Raw genomic sequence first — 16,042 nt, forward strand, 5'->3', positions numbered from 1 at the left:
TCTTTCTACCAAACTTGTAGGTCGTGACAGCTTTGAAAATGATCATCGCAAAAATGTCTGTAGTTTGTAGCATTGTTACGAATGATTGTCAAAAATAATTGTGAACTCGGATTAACACTACAATATTTTAAATTGCTATTTATAAGAGTAATATTGAGGTAAGCAAGAGATCTCAAATGATTTGGAAACATCTCATGCTTAAAAATTTAAAGTTTTGATGGTCTTATATTTTTCAAGCATTTAATCTAGTTTTGATAAACAACTAATCATATTCTAATTCAAATTGGTAACCAATTTTGAAAAAATCATGGTGATTAATAATTGTGTAACATGTGTCTAATATCTGTCATGTGTGCTCCATCGTGACATATGGCTAATTATAGAGGGGCAAAATTTAATCTTTTATAGTTTAACACATGTTGAAATTAAGTTAATTATGGATCAATAGAAAAATCAAATATTCATAATTAATTTAAAATTTGACAAATTAAAAGTTGCCATGTGGATCACGAATTTTACTAATAAAATAATATTATGTGTAACATGGGTCATGCCCAAAGACAACTTGAAGTTGCTTTCCATGGCAAGAAAAATATATATTCTAATAATTAAAATATAATTATTAAAATACAAAAAAAAAAAGTAATTTTTAATCTTTGTTAGGAAAAAAAATTGAAAATTATTAAATGTAGTTTTTCAAATATCTTTAAATATTATTTTTAACCAATGAAGAATATTTATGAGGAATTTAAAAACTACCCAAAAACAATATTTTTGGTTCCTATAAATAAGGTTAATTTCAAAACTTTTAGTATAAGTTAGAATCCAAGTATTAGAGATAAGTTTTTCAAGGAAGATCCAAAGTTTCTACAAATCTTGAGAGGGGACTTCAACAAATCTTAAATTTCTTTAAAGTGTCTTCAAATTGTCAAAATCTTTAAAGCCTCGAGTTTCAAGATTTAAGACTTTTTTTTAAAAAATCTAAAATCAAGTTGTTTAAGCCCTTAGTTGATGTTGTTCAAGTCAAACCAAGACTCAAGCCACAACAAACATTAAGTCACATTGAGGTCCAAGACATACCAAGATTCAAGTCATGTCAATACCCAAATCAAGTTAAAATTCAAGTCTTTTTAAGGGTCAAATCAAAACTCAAGTCATGTCAAAATCTAAGTCACATTAAAACCTAAGTTACACTTAGATGCAAATTAAGTTGAAAACCAAGTCAAGACATAACCTAATTCAAATCAAGACTCAAAACTAAATAGGTTTTTAGTAAACCAACATAATAACTTAAAGAGACTTAATAACTTAATTTAAGTCATTAAGCAAATTAAGTATTGATAAAACAAAGGCTATGAATAATTAAGGAAAATACCCAAAAGGGGGGGGGGGGGTGAATTGGGTATTTTAAAATCTTTTTCCACACAATAATATATGCACAAAATAAATAAAGGAAAGAGATAAAGTTAGAGAATTCAAACTCGGGTTTATAGTGGTTTGGCACTCCCTTGCCTACGTCCACTCTCCTCAATCTCCTAACCGAGTGAGGGTTCCACTAACTTGAAGCTTCAATCAAGCTTTCAATCTTCTTACACTTGGATTCCGGCTCCAATGGGCTCTTACACAATCTCTTCAAGATTTGAACCACTTGAAGGCTTTCACACTCAGTTTACACAAAGATGAAACTCTCAACCTAGCTTAAGGATGGCTCAAGTACAAGAGAAAGCTAGGATGATTTACAAGAGTGCACTAAGAATATGCAAATGATGGTTTAATGCACTAAGAAAGAAATGAGAGCTTTTTGATCAAGAACAAGTAGGTAGGCTTTGAATGCAATTGTTCTCTTTGTCATAAATGAAGTGGAGCTCTCAATTTATAGGTTTCTAAGCTCGGGAGTCAAAAACAGCAAAAGGCAACCTCGTCCGGTCGAGCTAGGGGTCGACCGGTTCACTAGCCGTTGGAGCATTTAATGTATGACAGGTTACTGTTGCCTCAACCAGACCTCGACCGATAAAGGAATCACCTCGACTGGGAAGAGAAGGCTACTGGGAGAGAGAGAAGGTTTTTAACCTTCCTCGTCCGGTCCTCGACTGGACGACTTCAGTCGGTTGACCGGTTCCTCAACCGATTGACCGGTTGGCCTTAGCTTCGACCGGTTGAGCCTTTTTGGCCCCGAAAAACCTATTTTTTGATTCCTTTCTTTTATAACACTTAGGCAAGGTCTTTAGGTGAGTTAATATGCCAATTTTGAATCAATTTGCCTAAGGTATATTTGATGAAACTCGGGTTTTAAAGAAAATCAAGTTTTAAAGAATAAACAGAGTTTTCTAAGATGCATGAAAAGGTATGAACATCCTAAGTGCACTCATGCTATCATCTTACATTCATTTCCTATGATCTCAAGTCTTCCAAGCGTCTCGATCTTGTATCCATTTGGTCCTTTGATGAATTTTCAAGTTTATACCTAAGATTCTTAAACATTAAACCAATTAGTTACTTAACCATGATTTTTTATCATCAAAACCCGATTAGGAGAACCCTTGGGCTAACAAGTATCTTTCATAAAATAACTTAAAAATATAACTTAAAGTTCCCATCTTCATTTTATCTTTTTATCCTCATTTGTCCTAATTACTTCCATGATCTCTTTTGCTACTCCACAACCCCTATTGTTACTCGATCTACTTTGCCCTAGTTATAATTTATGAAAATAAATATGTCAATTTGATAATTTAGAATACTTTTAAGCTAATTTTATCCAACAATGTTAATACCTAAAGTAAGAATTAAGTAATAAGTTTTAAGTCAATAATTTAAATATAATTTAACTTAAAGTCAACTTAAATCATTAAATAATAAGTATTAAGTTTTATCAAGCACTCCAAATTAAGTCAAAGATCAAATTAAGTTTAAGTCATTTGAGACCAAGTTTCTTTAAGCCCTCAATTAATAACTAAATAAGAAAGTATCAAAAGACAAAATAAATATTATACTCACATCATTTTTAAAATTAATAAAAATTCAATTCAACCCCAAATCATATTTCTTAAAGAAAATTAGTGTGTACACCATTCTCCACTTACATGATGTGTAGTGCATCTTGCACTTGATCTTTAATATGTGAACAAATTCATGTTTTCCCTACATAGCCTCTATGTTATAATGTTGTGTCATCTGAGCATGGTTGTCTTTCTCTATCTTTAATGGATGTCGAGTGGTCTCTAATGCTTTACCTCTTGGAAAAAGTGATACTATGTTCACCTAAGAAGATTGATTATTTCACTCCTATTATAGGAAGGATGTTTCCTCCATGATACTTATGGCTAGATAATCATTTACATCTCCCTTAATGGTGTCACCTTTAAAATAAAGTTCTAATGCTAATGCATTTGTCTAGGCTAGAGGTAGGGCTTGGAGGGTTTGATATGGATTTGGCATATCTAGATGGTGAAGCTAGTCTTCTACCATAGAGTACTTTGGAATTAGTTTGAAGGTTTTGATTCAATGGCTAAAGTTGGAAGTTTGTTGACTTGAGATTAACACACATTGAACCCGCCTCAACTTGAATAATCGGGAGGAGAGACCTTTGTATCCTTATGACACTTGTCATTGATATATTAATGTGGGGATTACCATTTTGTAGCACTATAAAATGACTTCATTTCTAGCTATCGAAAAAAAAGGATAAGAATTTCTTATCTTTTTGGATTCTTTCCTTGATTCCATTACAACTTTCTCCCACCGGGCTTTTTTTAACTTTTGCAGTAATTTTTAAAAATAATTATTAAAAAATGGTAATTTGGAAAATATTGATAGATTTACGGTAGTTTTGGCCACATGAAAGGTGTCTTTTGAAGAGACATCTTCCACAATTTTCAAAATCATGATACATATTTAAAATAATTGAATTTAAACTAAAGGTGTCTCTTGAAGAGACACCTTCTACAATTTCAAAAAATTGGATTTATATTAAAAGTCTCTTGAAAAGACACTTTCCACATGGCAAAAAATCCAATATGCATTAAAGGTGTCTTTTGAAGAGACACCTTCCACAATTTGACAAATTTGAATGTCTCATGAATTTGATTTTAAAGCTAAAGATGTCTCTTGAAGAGACGCCTTCTACAATTCCAAAAAATTGGATTTATACTAAAGGTGTATCTTGAAAAGACACTTTTCACAATTCCACAAAATCCAATATGTATTAAAAATTGTGGAAATGATTTTAAAGTTAAAGATGTCTCTCTTCAACATAAATTCAAAATTTTCTACTGTGTATGAAAATTGTGGAAAGTGTCTCTTGAAGAGACACTTTTAGTATAAACCCAATTTTTTTAAAATTATGGAAGGTGTCTCTTGACCTGCAGTATAATTCCATTTTTTGGGAATTATGAAAGATGTCTCTTGACAACTTCCACAATTTTAAAAAAATTGGGTTTATATTGAAAGTGTCTCTTGAAGAGACACTTTCCACAACGTAGCTTCTATCGATGGTGGCCTTTCAGTGTAAATCCAATTTTTTTGGAATTATAGAAGATGTCTCTTGAAGAGACACCTTTAGTATATATTGGAATTTATGGAATTGTGAAATTGTGGAATTGTGGAAAATCTCTCTTTAAGTGACACATTTTGTATAAATTAAAATTTTTAAGAATTATAAAAGGTGTCTCTTCAAGAGACATCTTAGCTTTAAAATAAAATTCACGAGACATTCAAATTTGTCAAATTGTGGAAGGTGTCTCTTCAAGAGACACATTTAATGCATATTGGATTTTTTGCCACATGGAAAGTGTCTTTTCAAGAGACACCTTTAATATAAATCCAATTTTCTAGAATTGTAGCAGGTATTTCTTCAAGAGACACCTTTAACTTAAATTCAATTCTTTTAAATATGTATCATGATTTTGAAAATTGTGGAAGGTGTCTTTTCAATGTGGCCAAAACTGTCGTAGATCTATCAATATTTTCTTAACTACCATTTTTTAATAATTATTTTTAAAAATTGTTGCAAAAGTTAAAAAAGCCCTTCTCCCATCTCCTCTTGTCTCTCACCCTACTACACTCTCCTCTCAAACTCTTTATGTGGGTAACCTACATAAAAGCACTCAATTTTTTATCAAACAAAAAAATGAGAGAATTTCCAAACTCTTGTAGGTTCTCCCTTTAATGATATGACTGCTCTCTTTAACTCTCTTCTTACTTTGTTTTACTTTTCCCTCTTTAACTCTCTCACTTCTTACTTTGTTTTACTTTTCCCTCAAACTCAAATCTCACATTCCAATGCGGTTGACCTCATATATCTAAGAACCTTGCATAAACTTTCGTTAGCGCCTCAATATGGTTTTTGGTGTTTGTTTTTTGGTTAAATAGAAAAAGTCAAAATATTTAATTTTTTCTATTTAACTAAAAATAACTTATTGATATCAGTCAACATTAGATAGGTGGGTATTACAATATTAAGTAAAATTTGTGCCTATGTTACATGTAATGTCCACATATCTTTCATGTGAATTCTTTTATGTAGCCTTGATAAAAAATTAAAAATAAAAAATAAAAATCCTAAGGCAAAGTGTTATTTGACAAATACCCTTATTGTGTCCCACGAGATTGTAGGACCAAACAAACGAACATCTATACGGGGTCAAACAAACCCTCACACCGAGGTCATGATTCACCTTCATTTCTATTCTACTACTATTGTCATGTACTTAACACATCTTAAAAGTTTAAGCCAAACCTACTCATTTCCAAGTTACAAAATCTTCTAAGACCATATGATGTATTCACAATGCTACTTTGTTGGTAAATTTAAATTTCATAATATTTTATTTGAATGATTCAATTATTAATTAAACTGTACTTATTTTTGCAAAGCAAAAAGTTCCATCAAATTTTGCATTTTTTATTTTCAATTTGGAAATTAACTACTCATATTCGATATAATCTAATAGTGACATGTCTTACCACCATTTTTAAGAACAAATATTCAAAATCTAAGTATGACCAAATTTTATTTTGGTCATGAAGCTAATATGAAATTCCATCAAATATTGTCATGTAGAGAGAAGTTATAGTGGAACATTGAACAATTGAAAATAAAATAAAAAGAAAAATTTGACAATGTTTTTATTAAAAATATTTTTAATTGGAGTGTTTTTCTACAAAAATATTTTTTAGAAAATCACCCATGCTTCAAGAGGTAATATAATTAATTTTCAACGTTTAATTTTCCTTTAAAAATATTTTTCAAATTAGAAGGGTTTTTATAAAAATACTATTAAACAAAATCGAAATCTAATGATTTTGAAAGGTCATTAATATTATAAGGTCATTAATCTAAGAGAAAAAATATATAAAATTTTAACATTACCATTTTGACCTAATTAGTAATTTGGAATCCAATAATCTTGCAAAAAAGAAAAAAATTTGCATGGTGTTTCTTTTTCACTTAAGTTGTTGGTTTCTTAAGTTAAAGGATAACCATAAAAAAAAAGAAAAAAAAGAAAAAAGGCAACATTGCATGGTGTACTCATAGTTTTCAAATACTTTGAAGGCTCTATTCCACCATAAATATTTATGGCTGATCAAAACCAAATTAATATTACGTTTTGTTTCTTTATTAGAATTATTTTAGTGGGCATTGAGTTGTTAGTTTTCTTTGGAATTTGGAGTGATAGCTTTATTAAAAAAATTAGTTTTTATTAGAATTAATTAAAAAATTAGTTTTTATTAGAATTAAGTTTTTATAACAAGAAAAGTGTATTTTTATACACCCATATAAAAAAAAAATCATAAAATGGAAATACAAGTTTATAAAATATAAATTAAGCCTATATAATTAAAAAATAATAGAAATTAGAGATAGTAATAGTTTCCCCCAGAATTATTTGTTTTATCCTCTTTGTAGGTTTTATTTATTTATTAATTTGAATTTTGAATTTTGAATTTTGAATTTTGAATTTTGAATTTTGAATTTTTCCTTTTGGTTGTGAGAGAATTGTGTTTTGGGCCCAGTTAGGCCCAAAAATTAACATTTAGTCCATATAACTTCCATAATTGATGGAAATGATATAAGATGTTAAAAGACCAATATATCATTCAAATTTCTATATATTACCTTTTAAGGATATAAAATAATGATAGACTAAAATATCTAATGACTTTTCACATAAACTTTTTTTTGTCTTTATTGCACCACTATTCATGCAACCATTATAATTTTATTTTAACAATTTGAATTTTTTATTGTTTTTAATTTTTTTATATAAATAATTGAAAATCAGCATTATTTTCTATTTTAAATTATAAATAAAGAAAAATTATTTTCAGAAACTATTTTAAAAAATACTTTCTAAAAAAATGGTAATATGATTTATATTTTTTATATTTTCTTTTTGAAAAAAAAATTAATTAAAAAATGAAAACTATTTTTAAAAATAAAAATTGAAAACCTTGGTTAGTACTATTTTTTATATGAAAATAATAAAAAGAATTAAATTTCATTAATTGATTATCCATTTTTATTTTTTTCCCTTAGTTATTTTAATAAAAAAATAAAAAAATATTATGTTAACAATTAAACAAAGAAATTGATCAATTATGTATTTTTTGTGGGACTATCTTTTACATGAAAAATAATTAAATAACTAAATTATATATATTTATTACTCTTTTTAATTTTATTTTCTTTATTTATTTTTTGTCTAATAGAAAATTTTAATATATTCATAATTCACAAAGTAATAAATCAATTGTGCGCATTTTAATCTATTAAAATAAATTACTTTCTAATTTAAATAAAAAAATGAAATAAGTAAATAAATTTAGGATTATTTCTATTTTTTAACATATCTTATATCAATATTTTTTAAGGTTAAATAAATTTTTTATTTATTTTTATTTCCAAATATAAAAGGAAATAAATAAATAAACTTGGCTTAAATAATAGTTTTTAAGTAATTTCTTTATCTTATTTTTAATTACATTTTACATTGAAAATAAAATAAAATAACATTTTATCTGTTTTAATTATTTTAAATGTCAAACTATTGGGAACATAGTTTACACACTCATGTGATATATATATATATATATATATATATATATATATGAAATTTATACCATTATACAAGGTTATTACACTAATTGTACAAGGGGTGTACAAAACTGTACATTTTGAACAACTTTTTTTTTTTTCTTGTCATCTAAGGATTATACGTTCTCCTACCACAAATTCTTTTATTTCATGTAATTTATTTAACTCACATATAACAATTCAAATACTTACCTTAATAATGATGTTTAAAGAAAAATTTTGTTTTTACGTTTTATATCATTTTTTAAATCAAACCATTGAAAACATGGTTCACACATCATATGTGGGCACATAATGTATGCATATGGATGAAATCGGTACCATTGTACAAGGGTGTGTTATACTAACTTTACAAGGTAAATGTTCAATTAGACAAGACAAAATGTTCTAACTGTACAAGACAAATGTTCTAACTATACAAGGGGTATACAAGATTGTGAAAGATTTTAATCAATTTTGGACAACTTTTTTTTTTGTCTTGTCAACTAAGGATTGCACACTCTTAAGGTACACATTCTTTTATTACACACTCATCTTATGCACTTTATTTAACTCGTATATGATAATTCGAATACTTATCTCATTAATGATATTTGAGAGAAAATTTTGTTTTTCTATCTTCCACTATTTTTTGAAACAAACCAATGAAAACATGATTAGCCTAAAGTATTTACACTATTTTTTGAGTAGGAGATATATGAAATTTGAGTCACTGTATAAAGTATTTACACTAAGTGTACAAGACAAATATACTAACTGTATAAGAGTGTACAAGACTATTATTTATGAAGGATTTTAAGTGATTATGAAAAAACTTGTTTGTTTATTTCCCATAACCGGGGATAAATGACATTCCTTACATTGGTTAAGCATACATTCATCTCATGCACTTTATCTAACTTGTATATGGTCATTTGAATATGTACCTCACTTATGATGATTGTAAAACAAAATTATACAACAAGTTTTCTTCTTTTTTAAAACAAAATCAATGCAAACATGGTTAACCGACCTATTGTCAGATATTCATGAGATGATATATGAAATTTGAGTTATTGCACAAGGGTTATTACACTAACTGTACAAATTTACTAATTGTATAAATGTGTACAAGACTATTTTTTATTAAGGATTTCAAGTGATTTTGAAAAACTTTCCCATTTTTTTCCACTCAAAGATTTTTTTCCTCACTCAAATTCTCTCACTCAAGAATTGTTTCGAATTTTTTTTAAAAATTTCATCATCAAAATTTTATAATTGCATATTTTGTTTTTGTAGTTTTAGCAATGTTCTTTCTTTCCACTATTTTTTTTTTTGTCAAATTTTATCCAAATGAATCCATATTTAAAATTATAATCATATTTATCAATTTTTTTACTAAAATTATCTTTAATTTTATTAATATATTTATACTCATTTATTTAAAAAATGAAAAACTATATATATATATATATATATATATATATATATATATATATATTTGTAAACATGTTTTATTACCTTTCAAATAAAAAATTAGATAAAAAATTAGATAAGTTCGAAAGTCAATAAAAAAAATTAAATATCACTTTCAATAATTTTTAGATAAAATTTTATATAATATATTTTATTTAAAATTTAATTTCTAAAGATTAACTAGACAATTTTCTTGTTGTGAATCAAAATACTTTGCATTAGTCTATTTGGATAAGAAAAATTATTAATAAATTGAAGTGAGTCAATTTTTAATTTTTTTTAAAATATGGTTAGAAAATATAAAAAATAATTTAAAATAAGAGAAAAATATAAATGAAAGGGTAATAATTTAAAATAAAAAATGAAAATTAAACTAAAAGATAAATACAAAAAGATAAAAAATATTTGGATGAAAAATCCTAAAATTTTTATCATTGCTTATAATAAGAGCAAAAAGATTCAATATCTTTAAAAATGAAAAACAAAAAAACATTATTGCTTTTTATTTGACGTAAAATAGAAATATAGATTGGAAGAAAAAGAAAAAAAAAAGTTAGAAATGAATAATATTTAATATGGAATAGAAAAAGGAAAAAAAAACACAAAAAAAAATTAAAATTCACACGCACTTATGCCTATGTAAGAGTTAAGGGTATTTTAAATATTAATGAAAGACAATATCATTCATTTTAATTTTCATAATTTGTTAAGATACTGGGTTTAAATATGCATAATATATGGACCAAATGTTAATTTTTGGGCCCAACTGGACCCAAAACACAATTCTCCCTTTGGGAGTTGACACTCGGTATCATAATCTAAAAATTATTGACCAATCAAACACGACATATGTAGTGCATTCAATTGGTGTGTAATTTTACTCCTTTAAGCCTCTATCTAGGGCCATAAATTTGAGAGGCCACTTTTGTGAGCTGAAAATTTGGTTTAGTGTGAAATGGGCATCATCTAGGGAATCAAGAACACCCTCTTAATTCTTCCCATGCCTTCTCAAATTATTTCATCCAAGCTCTCTCTTTATCATGTTGAAAATTCACATGCGTCCATGAATCCACTTCAAGGAAGGTCTGACTCACTCCGTGGTGTGACTCCTAGGTGCAGTCACTCAGAGAAGAGCCCAAGGCTTGAGTGGATTGAGGGTTGATTGTAGCTGGGCAAGCGAAGATGGATCATCCTACACTAGGCAAAGCTCTTAACCTATGTTCTTTGTTCTTGAAAAAATTAAAAGGAAATATGAAGAAAAAAATAGAAAAAAAAAATAAAAATTTACATGCATCTTCAAACACATTTCACTTGTTTTTCTTTGCTATATAAGCATCAAATAATTTAAAAGTATATAAAATTTTAACTAATTTTGATCATATTTTATTCTCCTCCATTTTTTTCACGGTATACCAAAGTTACCTGCTGCATTCTCATTTTCCCCCTCAACAACTAAACACAAGGCAGCATCATGCTGGGAAGTCTCCTCAACTCCCCCAAAACTCTCTTAACATCCTAATGTAGAAGGGTGAGGAATACGAACAACTGAGATTCATTCAAGTCTCCATATGGCATCCGGATTAATTCTTGTAAAAAATGTAAACTAATAGTACATACTTGGAAAACAAAGTTGCTCTTCTCATTGCAGCAGTATGAACAAAGAACTCTCTATACCATATAACACTCTAAATGAGATTTAAGATTTCAAATATATATATTCTCACCAAAAAAACAAAGATCTGAAAAGAAAAGTTGAAAGTTAAAATAGAGGCAGAAACAGTGATATTAAGGGAAAAATGGAGTTTTTGGAAGCTGCCTATCCTGAACAAGAGTAATTTAACTTGCTACAAGAAGTTTTATGCTAGGATACCTCAGGCTCGCGTTGAATCACTTCCAGTAACCATATTTCTTTAACATGTCCTTAGTTCTCTTCCTCATGCGAGTAAAAACAATAACAGCACAGGCAAGGACCCATGGAGGGAAGTTCCCGCCTGAAATGTATAATTTCTTGATCAACTCTGGAGGCTCCTTCAAAACATACGTTATCATAAGGGTTAAAACTGCGACTCCGAACAAAATTTTGGATACAGGTTTGATCGGTGAGTCCTGCAGTCAGAGAATGTAAATGAGATACGAATATAACACCCTTCATGGTGTGTCTGTGCATATACTCATACATTAAAGATGAAAAGGCATGTAGACATTGAAAAGCTCTGTATTAGGCAGAAAAGAAGACACAAACGGCATCAGGGTGCATAAGTGTTGAAGATGCAGGCATAGTTGTCCTACTCATAAAATGTATTGTGCATCTTTTTCCTATTATTCTCTATCACAAAGTTTCTTTTTTGCACATGTGGAAGTACTGAAAAAATATATAAACATATGTTGCAAGAAAGAACCAAAATATTAGGCCAATTATCAGCAACAAATCTAAAATGAAGCTCATGGAAAGATATTTGTTGAGGTAATTTTCCCTTTTCTTCTTCTAACCTGGCTTTATGCTCTTTTGGGAAGGAAAGACCCCCTAGTTTTCTCATTGTACTCTTTTCAATAACACTCCATCTTAGTACTTTAATTTCATAGAATCTCAAAGTGTGGGAAATTCTAAATTGAATCTCTCTCCTTATTTCTTTTGAGAATGCGGTTTTATCCGCTCCCTGGAAAGATATTAATCCTTCAACAAGTTGAAGTCTTTTTCTCCTCAAAGCCCTTTCTCCTTCTTTTTTTGGATAACCGAGGGAACCTTCTATGGCCGAGCCCTTCAGACTCTTCATAGTGATCTAAACCTCAGGGTGCTAATCACGTCAGCCATAACTAGCACCAAATAATCCAGGGCATTCGACCAACAATACGAATCGAACCCAAGAGCGTGCACCTCTACCACATATTCTGGCATTCGCCTTAACCAATTGGGCACCCTGACAAGCCTCAAAGCCCTTTTTCTCTTCAAAAATGGATAATCTGACTTGTGTTATGTTAGTTAAACTAACTTGGAGATCTAAAGCAACCAAAAGCCATTCCAATAGGTATAGAGGCTCATAAGAAAGTAAATGTCAGTGATCAGCCCCAACAGATGTATTCTTTAAGGGAGTGGAGAATTTGTTATCGCTTATTTCTCCATCGTCTTTTCAACTCCAGCTCATCTAGTGGGTGCTCACGTGAGAGATCCTTAATATCCTGATTAGCAGAAATAACAACATCAATGGTAGATCCCTAACAGAAACATATGAGACTTGAACCCTGTGCGTCTTTTGGTAAACCAACCCCCCACCACCAAAAAAAATAAAACATCTCCAGAATATGGAGAAACTGTTCCAATCCAGTAGGTCTCTGATGCTCGACTTCACCTGCTGTCATGTCAGAAGCTGAACCACAAACAACAAAATCCCCAATAAATCTCCCCCCAAATCTAGGTGCATCATGTACCATCAAGATGCATTGCATATCGAACACAAAGGCTCCAGAAATTCACTCAAATCTACCACATCGAGCTTGCACCTGTATTTTCTCGGACTGAAAACTCTAGTTTGCCATCCATCTAACCTCTGTAAGTGAACTAAGGATTACTACATTGAGTTAGTAAGATCGTTTCTACCTAGGTCAGCTAAAACCGAATAGGAGTAAGCAGTATCCATAATCCCAAATCCTAATACTCACTTTAAGCCTCTTCAAAATATCAAACTAGGGCCTCTAACTTGCACTCAAAGCTACCATATAACTATAGGATTTACCATTTGAGTATATTTTCTAAAACACTGACTTTGTTATATGATTACGGATGCTGTAATCATTATCTTTCATCAACTAAATCCACCTCTTCTACCTTAAATTCTACTGTTTGCAGGAAACTTTTAGATTCTTGTGATTTGTAGATCTCATATTCCCCAACATATAGATAATGCCTCCAAATTTTCATTGCAAAAATCCTCTAACGCCTATGACTTGTGCTCAGTTCCACCAGATAACTAAGAGGCTTCCTACTTACTACATCTGCTATGACATGAGCTTCACCAGATGATGCAGAATGGTGCAATATCTTTCATAAAGTCAATCCATCTACTCCGCTTCAGATTCAACTCCTACAAGAATATATGCTTCCAACCCTTTTGATCTATATAAATCTCATATATCTCCCATATAGAGAATGCCTCCAAATATTCTATGCAAAGATCTTTGTTTCCAACTCAAAGTTGTAAGTGGGATAATTTTGCTTATGAGGTTTCAGTTGCCTTAAAGTACGCCACCACTCCCACATATTGAACCAAGATATCCGAGGGCAGCATCACCACACAACCCCAATCCTCTTGAAGCATAAAAAACGGTAAGAAAATATCACAAGATATGCACAATATACACACTTCTACATCCTTGATACAATTGATTGCTATTCTAATGTCATCCATGAAGGATCAACCACAAACCATATGAAACCAGCAACTAAACAAATAACAAGCAACAACAAATTCCCATCAACCTCAAGTACAAATAAGTTAAAGCATCTAATAGCAAAGCCACCATGTGTGGATAAGAAGAGACATCATATTTTGTGAATGGATCCCCTATGTTTGTTTTGGTGCATCTAGAAAGAGTGAAACCACAGAATTTTCAATGGAGAAGAGCTTTTAGATCAAAGATTAAAGGTCATACCTTTTATCGCCTTTTGTCAGGCACTTTAATATATTCTATCTTTGCCTATCCAAAAAAAAATAATAATAAAAAACAGAACTTCAGCAATCCCATATGTTTCCTTGGAAATGGCAAATTTTTCGATGATGGAATTCTTAGATAGCCTTAACTGTGGCTGGTTTAGGTTTTTCAAAGGCTGTCTTTTTGTAGACATCTATTTTTTCTTTTTATTTTGCTTTGTGTATACTGCCTATATGCTTTGGATGTGCCCCCTTTTCTTGGCACTTTTTATTAATAGATGCTCTATTTGCTATCCCAAAAAAAAAAAAAAAAACACATACACACACACATCTTATAGGTCATACAAAACCATGCAAAAATCACAATCCCGGAGGGTCATTTAAATCTCTCATGACATGACATTAAGGTATCTAAGTGATAACCACTACAACAATGGTATCAGAATCAAGGAGCATAAAATAGTGGAGCTTCTTAAACTTTTCTTCACAATTGGGAAGAGGACATCAAAATCCATCATAGATCCTTGGATGATGCTTCCTTTTATTAATATAAAGTAATTCGATCACTACATCTGATTTTAAATGTTTGCTGACAAACTTAACACATCCTCACTCATTAGGAAGTTCTATGGTTGATAGGAGCCACCCACTCCTTCTCCTTTTAAGCCATTCACTCTGTTCATCTACTTTTATATATTCACTTGTGATAACCAAGAGATCAAGTTTTATTCCCAAAGAATGAGAAAAGCCCTGTCAACGCCAAACAAAGCCCTACTTTCATGAACAAAATCACACCCAGAACTCATTCTTCCTTGAAGATGTTCCCACATAACCATAATTTACTGCTAAACTAAATCGTTCTCAATTGACTATGAATTTTCAGCATCGTATCTAAAGACACCAGGGCATCCAAAATAAACACAATCAACTTTCTACAACATTATATTGCATTCAAACTCCCCTATTTGGTCCCGAGCTTCTGAGACAAGGGTCGATTTTTCTCCCTTTTTTTTTCCTTTTTTTTCAATTTTGCATATTACATTCCATTATATGGTGGCTAGAATAGAAAACGAAATGCCCAAATGATCTAAGAAAAAACAGAAAATCAATAGCATAACTTTTCTATTTTGTTTTCACTTGAGAGAGTTTGAAAGATTGCAATTGTTGTGGCAAAAATTTCAGGCATACCTTAGGCTCTCCGTCAATGGAAATGACGGATCCATCCTGATAAGAGAGCAAAGATCTTCCGTTTCTAGGGTGAATCAGGATCGAAACGCCACGGCCGCCGGATTCAGGATTGAAGGCGTACACCGATTTGAAGCCATATTTGTGGAGAATGTCTCCAACCTCCAACTGATCTTGGTCCCAACCACCCAAGTTGGATTTGAAGATTGCGATCGGACCTTTGCCTTGACGATAAAGGCGAACTTCGACCTCCGGAACTTTGGTCTTCACGCTTCTTGGTGTCTGAGGTTTGGCTGGATGCGGAAGACTTTCCTCGATTTCTCCACTTTCCTCCACTTTCTCCATTTTTTCTCGGGAAAAATTGTACTCCTAGTCTCCTTCCATTTATAAAGTTGGACGTTCACTAGAAGACACGGAGGTGTCGTTTCTTTCTTTCTCTCTATTTTTGTTTCCATTTTTTTTTATCTTAGGGATAATTGTGTTTTCAACCCACGTAGGATTGATGATAAAGATATAAGATAATAATTGATAAAAATATTCACTTGACTCATTTTTATTTTTATCCTACTACTTACTATTATTTTTTTTATTTAATTATTTTTAGATTTTTCATTATTTTTTTAAACTCTTTTATAAATAGTTGAAAATTTAACATTATTTT

At 30.2% G+C, this 16,042-nt stretch overlaps 1 protein-coding gene across 1 annotated transcript; it reads right to left on the reverse strand.

Moving 5' to 3' along the window:
* Positions 1 to 11,221: 11,221 nt before the first annotated feature.
* On the reverse strand, positions 11,222 to 15,796 carry LOC100254523 (uncharacterized). Its single transcript, XM_002264817.5, has 2 exons — positions 15,385 to 15,796; positions 11,222 to 11,656 (listed from the first exon to the last, which is right to left on the reverse strand). Exons 1-2 carry the CDS (start codon positions 15,724 to 15,726, stop codon positions 11,438 to 11,440), a joined length of 561 nt encoding a protein of 186 aa, XP_002264853.1. The 5' UTR covers positions 15,727 to 15,796; the 3' UTR covers positions 11,222 to 11,437.
* Positions 15,797 to 16,042: the final 246 nt, after the last annotated feature.

Source organism: Vitis vinifera, chromosome 18 (genome assembly GCF_030704535.1).
Source record: "Vitis vinifera cultivar Pinot Noir 40024 chromosome 18, ASM3070453v1".
Classification (NCBI taxonomy): domain Eukaryota; kingdom Viridiplantae; phylum Streptophyta; class Magnoliopsida; order Vitales; family Vitaceae; genus Vitis; species Vitis vinifera.

Excerpts from the sequence above, each read along its gene's own strand:
- LOC100254523 (XM_002264817.5), bottom strand. The coding sequence starts at position 15,726 with ATGGAGAAAGTGGAGGAAAGTGGAGAAATCGAGGAAAGTCTTCCGCAT. Across the intron at positions 11,657-15,384 it reads CCATTGACGGAGAGCCTAAG|GACTCACCGATCAAACCTGT; the intron begins GTATGCCTGAAA and ends CTCTGACTGCAG.